Below are 9,717 nucleotides of genomic sequence, written 5' to 3'. Positions count from 1 at the left end.
CTGGTGCATTTCAGGTAATGTAAATAAAGCACTTCCATTTGTTTTGTAAAATGTCAGCTCAAACTTGGTTGATTTTCAGATTCAGCTGTAATTTTTTTATAGAATGATAGCTCTAAACGATTCTGTAAACCTGAAAAGGGATTTTTGGCAGAGTACTTGAAAGACAATAATCTTCTCTCTCCTCATTACTAGAAAAACAAGTCACATTGTATTTGACTAAATCTCTGTGGTTAAAAAGTGTTATTTGATAATTAAAGATAATTATTTTCAAATTTCCATTCTAATTGTTCATTTTGAAATGTAGTTATATTTCATTTAAGAGGGAGGAAAAAACAGCCAAGAATAAGCTTTGGTCTGAACCACTGTATTTTTTATTGTTTTGATAATCCCTAACAACACCCAAAAAACCTTTCATATCCAGACATGAAATCAAAAATATCAAGTATTCACAAGTGTTTGGCTTACTTCTCTATCCTATTCCCATTCTCAGCACTTTTGTATGACAAAGGCATTCGAAAAAGAACTGAGAAAAAGATACAAAGCCCTTTAACTGCTGGAATCAATTAATACTCTGAAGTCTTTTAAGAAATTAAGTACCCATTGCTTGGATATTTTAAACTAAAATGGTCATGAAAACAATTAATGTGCAAGAAAGATCAAACTTGCATTGGAAAGGATTTGGAAAATAGACACAGAGTTCTCGATTACATTTAACTTTTATGATGTCCTACTGCTCCACATAGCAGAGCTTCACCGAATGCTTACAAGTATTTACTAGGATACGCACATTTTTTGCTCCCTCTTTCTTTCACCCCTCTCCTTCTATCACACTACCCAGTCCAATTAATCTGATTTATTTTTTTTTCTCCTGAACAGCTTTATTGAACAAAGGCATGATAATACAAGCATGCATCCCTTCCTGATATTTATTACCTTTCATCCATTTCAACAAGCTTCAACAAAATAACCCTTCACATTTGCTCTAAATCTGGAAAAAGGGCTGAACAGACTCTTGTTGGTCTTGGCTGAAGACATCATTAGCTGCCAGTTAAATTTTTTTGCTAAAGGAAAAAGTTTCCCAAGTGGATCAAGGTAAAAGGTTTACCCAAGATTAAAAACCTAAATTTGAAAACAGCTTTCTCTTGCCCCCAGACAGACTAAGTTCTGAAAGACCCAAAAAAGACAGAGCTGCTTAGGCAAAAATCACTTTTAGAATCCTATGAAATCACTGTAGAAAGACGAGAATTATTTAAAAATGATTATTTATTAAACATATTTCTTTACAAAGTACAATCAATGTTTTGCATTAAATTTTGGGGTTTGGTATTTGCCTGTATGTACACAAAAGCTTATAACAGAAAATGTGTCTTGATTTTACACATGGGACACAATATAGTTACCTTCATATTTTGATTTCTACCAACATAAGCAGTTGATAATAACTTTCAGTTTATCTGCTGTTTTTTAAACTGAATACGAAGCAACAAAATTTCTACAAAATGTCAGTATTTATCAATGTACTCAATCATGAAAAAGTAGAAATTAATAATCCTTTGGAAAGTTTCCACTGTGCATGAGTGGAACATGACATTTTTGGCAGGTTACTGGACTATCCTTATGATCCTAAAAATCACTTTTTGCAGTTATAAGATAGGAAGAATTGAAGAGCTAGGTAAGTTTAATAATACCCTATTAGCAGCAGTTGATAGTAAATGCAACATAAGGTTTGTTTTGTCTGTCATACAAGGATGTGTCCTAGCAGACACTATTGTATTGTTCTTTACTTGAACAAAAGTATCTGCATGTATTGTATGTCTTTGGAAAAACAAAACAAAGATAAAGAGACAAAAAGCCATTTATTGTCATGAGTGACTATTGCCATCAGCTAATATGAATGCATTGCTAAAAATTAGTGAAGACAGGAAAATGCTGTAAGGTAAATATATACAGAGTTAAAATACATTTCTTATCCACTAGATAGTGATTTTGTGGCACTGTGGTTTTCAGAATATAACATCTGTTGAGAGCAATGTAATTTTCAGTGCAAGCTAAAGCAAAAATACCTGCCCGCTGTCATAAACACGACAAACAAATCTGGAATGTTCAAAGTAAGTTTGTCTTCCACTTCTCCACTCTTGAGGCACCTTTAAGACACGGCACTTACTGTAAACCATCTAAAAATCGAGAAAAGCAGACATAATAAGCCTGAATTTTCCATAACAACTTTAAAAATCATTGCCAGAGTCACTTGCATAAGTAAACGATGCCTGTGTAAGGCTTGCCAGCAAAGCATCTTTCCTGAGAACGGAGCTGGGGCACTCTCTGTGTATCATAAGTGTGCGTGCTCAGAGCTGTGGTCGCTGTCGTGGCTGTCGTCGTTGGCTAGTGAGTCCCCTGTGTGCTGGAGACCAGCTGCGCCGATGCCAGAGAGCTCGGAGGGGAGCAGCGTGCCCTTTTTCACATTCACCAGTTCCTTCTCCCGGGCCGCTGCTCCTTGCTGGCCCCCTTTTACCCGCTTCCACTTCATCCGTCTGTTCTGGAACCAAACTTTTACCTTCACACAAAAAGGACACAACAAGGAAAAAAAAAAGATGGGGTCATTGAAGGTAATAATGAACTTTCTATCTGTAGTGCAGCACTTGGGGATTTTTTTCTTATTTTTTTAATGTGCCTTTCTGGCTGTATGGTAAAAAGCTTAGCAAGCCTTCCTTGAAGATCAGGCAGTCCAGTGTTGGACAGGACGTAAACACTGCAGATGTGATGACGGCAAAGGAAGAAAAGGGGTTACTGTAGGAAGACAGCTAGGCTATCTGCTGCAGACAGCTCCATGGGAAGATCTCAGAGCCCTTTAGAAAACATTAAAAAGTTCGGGTAACTCTTGAAAAACATATTAATGCCATTTCTCAGGGAGAGAAACAAAGGCAAAATGTTTCCCATCAAGGGAAACTGTGCAAAAAACTGTGCATTTCAAGTAACAGAGTACCCTTCATAGGAGGGTAGTTGCTTTGGAAAGGAACTTGCACTGAAAAGTTGGCATTGCTTTCTGTTTTGTTTCTGCAAATTGGTGGTGAGCTTCAGGTGCAGCAGTTTAAAAGCACTTTTTTTTTTGTAACTTGTTGAAGTATCTGAAAGAATATTCTTAGCATTCAAACTTAAGACTTCCCTGTCTATTTCACAGATGTGTTTAAATCATTCTAGTCAACTCATCCTTGATTCTGAGACATTTAGCCATAGACCCTGGTCAAATTTTTCAGAAAACAGATATCCTCAAAGTCAGAGGGCACGACGTTTATAAATTTGAATCAAAATAAGCTAATAATTTCAGATAAGAATGGAAAAGAAATTCATAGCATGGAAGATTAAAAATGTATCTGTGTTTAAGTCACATTAAACCCCAAGATTTTACTCCAGCTGAAACTCATTTCCCCTCCTCCCCTTCTCTGTATGGAAATATATGAGGGAGAAGTAAACCTAAATTATTTGCACTGCAAACCACAAGGACTTTTTTTTTTTCAATAGCCAAAAGAAAAGAAACAAAAGATGTGCATAGCATCTGTTAAGTATATTAGACTGGATTAAAGGCTGATTTCAGATCAACTGAAAGTATTGTCACCGAAAACAGTATGAATAGAATATTATTCGGTTTGATTCATTTAGAGTTAATGTTGCTGAAAAATCTTGTGCGTGTGTCTGTGCAGCTCTTCAGATGAAGGTTCCACAGAAAAATAAACAATGTCTGCAACATTTCACTTGGAAAGAAAGCAAGAAAGCTTGCAATGTTGGTATATCCTCTGCTGCGTTAAGCAGAATGCGTTTCAGAGTTCTAAAAGAAACAGCAAGGAACAGGCACAGCAGGACATATTGTACAACATGAGTAATAGAGCCACAAAAATGCTGTTTTGCTGAATCTGTCTTACACATCCAGGAAACATCACAGCGTTTAACCTTTACTATCACTTTGAATTTTACATTAGAATTTTACTACAACTGAACTGATAGATTACGTCACTATCTTTGTGTACATACATGGGAAGGAAGAAAGGTATATTTATTTTTTTAATACTCTATATTCCTGCTCAAATCAAAGTGAGCTGTTAAAGCAAATCACTTGGGAACAGAGCGAAAAGATTCCAGGTTAGTTAAGAGCCTTAAAACACAGCACATCTTTTCCCCTAGTCAACTCATCAGAGCCAAAGAATCTGCCTTGTAAAATAAAATGAGTGTAAATATTACTAGCTGCTGTGATGTTGGAAATTATCACACTCAGGACTGCTGTCAGAAGTGTCCATGAAAACAGTGTCTTCAAAAGGGCAGCCTTCTGGAAGAAGTTTGATGTTATTTTCTTTAGTTTTTTGGTTGTGGTTTTTTTTTTTTAACAGTGAAGTTTCTCTTGCAAAAGGCACTACTCTACTGGTGCAAGATAGTGCAGTAGATGCAACTTCAGGCATAACCTAAACATCAAAAAACCCCCATTTTGTATTCAACCCAGTACCATGGGATATTATCACATTTCTTCTGAAATAAGGACCAAAAGAATTTTATTTGGTAAGAAACTACAGGCTTGGTGTAATTGTTAAAAGATGTGAGAAATTCTCTGGATATTTTTATGTCCTTGAACATTCACAGAATAATTGACGGCCCTGAAATTCTAAAACAAAATAATAATGTATAGATGACGATACATTTGAAGCTAAAATTTCAGTGCACAGCCTGGATGCAACCTACTTTAACTTACTGGACCAGGGGACATCCAAGCAAACAGCCTTCCAGATGCAACCATTTTATTTTCGGATACTTGAGAAATTGAAGCTAGTACTCCTATAACCATTGTCAGAAACTATCCTGGACGGAATAGGGGTGAGCAGGATAATTACTGCCTGGTTTCTGATGTAGGTGCTCATTATTTTTCTCTCATAGACAAAGCTAAACTCTCACATCTTCTGAGCTAACATTTCTTGACAGTTTTCTACTCCAGTTTAATAAATAAGTTTTGTTGTTGTTTTCCGGTTTTTATTACAATATATTTTGCTTCTGCTTTTTATAATTATAATTATAATTTTTATAATTCACAATAGCAGAGTTGAGAAGAATCTGTCTCCTAGAGCATTAAACCCAAGAGAACTGCTTGACACCTGCTTCCAGGTAATAATAAGTAGCCAATGCCAGGCTGGGGAGTACTTCTTCACTCAGATCACCTGCCCTCAGATTAGTTCATAGGATCGTGCCTCGAAGTGCCTCCACCAGGGATGAGTTGAGGTCAATGTCTGCATATTAGTTGATATAAATGAATTAAAGGATGATGACTTCCCTTTTGAAGCATAAGTGCGAGATCCATCTACATATTCCTCGGAGTATCCAGAATGCAATGCTATGTTTGCACACAACTCACGGTCTGGGAAACATGGCATTTGAGAAAAATCAGGCTAAAAGGACTCCAGGTACCTTTGCATGCGTTCTCTTGAGTGTAGAAGAAAGGCAGGAACACTGACAATCCCATTGAATAAAATGTACTACTGACTGGCATATAGCCTTCCCACAAAGAGAAAACGGTAACAGTGTTAAAAAGAAAAAAGAAGTTAAAAAAGGCTTTTTTTTGTAAATGACTGTAAATAAACTGCATCTTGTTTACTTAGAGAATATAAAAAAAGAAATGTCTTTATTTGGTACATCAAAGATTATTTTCAAAAGCTAGAGATATAGTGGCGTTTATTGTTGAAAATATTATGAGTTTATTTTGATATAATTTGTTGCATTAGTGTACAGCAGGACTCTGATATGATGGAATACATTAGATATTTTTTATATATATTTCTTTATGTCCTCCATTATGAAGTACTAAAGTCCAGTTTGTCCTGATCCAAAGTGTACGAATGTCAATTTGAGTTTTTCCATACAGCTCAATAGACTTTAGATGAAGACTTTGATGCTCATGTGCTAATAATATGAGACAGGTACTTCACTTGTTATTTCCTCTAGAGATCAAATTTAGATATTGGAATTATGAACTTCCTTTGGAGCTGAAGAGTCACTTATGGAGGGTATAGTTGTTACTGATATGTGATCCATCTATATTTTAGTAATAGAAAGTGAATCAAACTCTGTGTTAAGTACTTCAGAGCACCGATTTATCTGGATTCATGGAAAACCATGCTTTTTAAACACAGAACTCATTTAAAATTTACAGCTATTGCACAAAACGTGAATCAGAACAAAACACCCCGAGAAACAAAAAAGGAAAGAGGACAAAGAAAAAGGAGAGAGAATAGAATAGAATAGAATAGAATAGAATAGAATAGAATAGAATAGAATAGAATAGAAAGATCAAGAGACACAGAAATGAGAGCGACTGAGTAAAAGAAAAACAAAGAAATATTAAAATAAAAATAGAGAGTAAAGGGAAATCCTTACTGAAGTGAACTTAAAAAACTCTTGAACTTTTTCCCAGTAAAATAACTAGCTGGTGCCTTTTACAACTTTTGCAAAAAATTATATCCTTTTAAAGTAGTTTAAAGATCTACTGTGGCAAAATTAATACTATAGAATTTATGAAACTTTATATGCTATTTTTCAAGTCTATCAGCTCCAACAGGATCTGAGAGTGCTCATCACCTGCCAGAATCAGGTCCTGACTGCTTACTATTTATCAAAATAACCCTCTTCTCCACCCTCTGACTAGCACAACTTGACTGTAAAGAGCAAGCATATGTATGTACAGAAAACAAAGGAAGTGGAGGGAAATGAACTGTATTAAAGATGATGGTAGCATTAACAGCTGTTTCTAAATCAGCACTTATGATCCAGTCTATTGAGCACATCTGCTTATGGCACGAAAGCCTTGTTTCTTTTCCCTTAGTCAACAAGTTGTTTAGCATCTGCATCTCCACATCTGATGATTAGACTGTTACTTAAGATACGAGTAAATTATTTATTAGATTTTTCCTGATGTACAAGATAAATGTTTTTGCTGTGTCCAATTTATTTTAGGACCTACTCTGTAGTAATCACAGGACGAGAGTCAAAACAAGGAGGTTGACATTGTTAGTGTCTACATTGCCAAAGTAATTGTTATATACTTATGATAAAAGGTCCTTGGTAGTCTTTAGGGTCACATGATGTGCTGTCTTTCATGTGTATCTTTAATACAACTTCCTGATGTGGACATCAACACATCATTTTGGTTCAAAATGACCATGTTTCCTAAACTTCTGATTTAGTGCTCCTCCTTCAGCAGAGCTCTTCAGTCACATTAACTTAAAGAAAAACTGACTTAAAAATTAAAGCATAACTGAATTCAAACTACCTTAGTTGCACTGTCTGCTGTCTTTCCTCTTTTAAGAAAAAAGACTTTCTCTTTAAAAAAGCTCTTCTCTGAAATGAAAGAGGCTTTCCTAAAATTACGTTTCTAATCCAAGTTTTAGTGGCAGGAGTCCCAAACAAGATTAAAATTTGAGGCCTGATATCTCAAAAACCTTAAAAATTAGAAAGCAAAGCGAATGCCAGTTGAAACTTATTTTGCTTTAAGAGATGCATATTTCTAAGAGTCTTTGAAGTCAGTATCCTAAATTCCATGTTTTATTATAACTAAATATGTCATGAAAACCAAACCATCAAGCCTTTTAAGCATTCTGCCCTGGTCCTCCATTGTCCATTTTCTTTTTTTTTAATTATTTTTAAATCTGTCAATTTGCTTTCCTCTAATATGGACAAACATATGAATAGCAAAAAGTAACCCAAGTTTTCAAAATTTTAAAAAATGAGGTTTATTTCTAACCTGCTTTGGCTTTGAAAACATCCCTGTTATTTTTAGATAGTGCACTTATGTTGCCAAGTTTTAAGGAAAGTCAAACTCCTGAACTTTACAGAAATCACTGGTGTTTACAGCTGAAGCTTACCTTTTTTTGCATATATAGAGATAGTATTTTCATGGTAGTTTATTCAGCAAACTTATAAAAGCAAACAGAAATGTACAGCCAGAAGTTTCTTTTCTTATGAATAAATATAAGTATTGGAAGAATTAAATCTATTGATTTAAAATGTTTACAGAAATGGTAGTCATAATTATCAGTTCACTTCAATAAATAAAGATAACATGAAATTTTAAATAGTTCCTGTATTTCAGTCATGCTGGATGCATGGGAGAGTAAGTTAAGGTAGTTTTATTAAATTAAACTAAATTTTCTTACCTATATAATTTAAAGGAATTTCAATTTCTATTCCAAAAAAAACTCTCTTAAATATCTTAAATATATTTTGAATATTAAAACCAGCTTAAATAAATCTGAGTATTAAATGTCTTCTTAGTTGTTATAAAATATTATCAAAATCCATAACGTCTCTTTGGAAATTAATGAGTGGTATCAGAACCTTCGATTAAAATTACTTAAGTCACCTGCTCACTGATTTAAAGAGATCTGCTCTGTGTTAAATTACAGGACTTTGCACTGAGTGTGTACAAGTACTTTGCAGCAGCTGTTGAGAAAAAGGGGAGGTTTTGGCAGGTGCACAAAGGACAGCTGGAGCTTTTGGCACCCAGGAAGGTGTAGGAGTGAGTTCTGGTTTATCATTACATAGAAGTCAGTTGAGGTTTGGGTACTACTTAGGTGACACATTCTCCTTTCTACCTCCCACGTTTAGACAGGGATAGAATAGACATTATATTTCAGAGGGCAGCAGTGATGGGAGTACTTCATTCCAGTTTCAGAAGTCTTTGGGAACACTAAGTTTACCTCCCTCTACCCCATCCAAATAACTGCCACCTTCTCCACCAATGATCTTCAAAACTGATTTCATGATCAAGCAGTTAACCCTTCCTATTCAAAATCTCTCCAAAGTAGGTTTCACAGTTAACATACCTTAAGCAGAAAGGGGCATACTATTGCATGTTCCTTCCTCCTACTGACTTGTTTTACATAGTCTAAGGAAATATTTTTTATAATAATTAGTCTTTCTCTTTTTGGTCAAAGGCAAAGAAAGGCAATCTGCTGCTAGAATTCCCTCTACCTTATTCTCCTGTAATATATCTTTTTAGAGTCTGCTTTCATCCAATTTTTTTACATGTGTGTAGTTCCTAAAGGGGGCTTACAAGAAGGATGACCAGGGACTTTTGATAAGGGCATATAGTGATAGGACAAGGGAGAATGATCTTAAGCTGAAGGAGAGTAGGTTTAGATTATCTATTAGGAAGAAATTCTTTACTGTGAGAGTGCTGAGACACTGGAACAGGTTGCCCAGAGAGGTTGTGAACTCCCTGTCCCTGGAGGTGTTCAAGGCCAGAATGGATGGAGATCTGAGCAACCTGGTCTAGTGAAAGGTTCCCTGCCCATGGCAGGGGTGTTAGAACTGGATGATCTTTAAGGTCCTTTCCAACCCAAACAATTCCATGGTTCTATGATTCTGTGATTCTAAATCTACAGAAGAAACAAATGGTGGAAAACTAATTTTTGGGGAAGATCATCTTTAGCTGAACTTTCTTCTTCTTTGTGTAGGCATTTACCTCTGTGAATTGCTCTCACGTATTTTATTTCATGATAAAAAAAACATTCTAATGTGCATCACTGTGCACCCATTTTGCACAGGTCAGCTGAATGTGAAAGTCAAAAAATTGCACGTAATCAAGACTGACTTTCAGATGAGTATGCTGGTGCTTCTTTCTGTTACTGCTTTAGTACAAAGAAAGGCAAATGACTTGAAGAGTAGAAACCAGTGAAACTAGAAAGA

At 35.4% G+C, this 9,717-nt stretch overlaps 1 protein-coding gene across 1 annotated transcript in view; it reads right to left on the bottom strand.

The window, feature by feature from the left end:
• Positions 1–1,251: 1,251 nt before the first annotated feature.
• Positions 1,252–9,717, bottom strand: part of MEOX2 (mesenchyme homeobox 2) — a 54,646-nt gene continuing 46,180 nt past the window's right edge. The window contains exon 3 of the mRNA XM_051785995.1: positions 1,252–2,554. Coding sequence (XP_051641955.1) covers positions 2,330–2,554 — 225 coding nt within the window. The 3' untranslated portion in view covers positions 1,252–2,329. The remainder of the gene's footprint in view (positions 2,555–9,717) is intronic.

Source organism: Manacus candei, unplaced genomic scaffold (assembly GCF_025592945.1).
Source record: "Manacus candei isolate 608988 ecotype Guabito, Panama unplaced genomic scaffold, ASM2559294v1 h1tg000021l, whole genome shotgun sequence".
Classification (NCBI taxonomy): domain Eukaryota; kingdom Metazoa; phylum Chordata; class Aves; order Passeriformes; family Pipridae; genus Manacus; species Manacus candei.
This window is presented reverse-complemented; position numbering and strand designations above follow the sequence as displayed.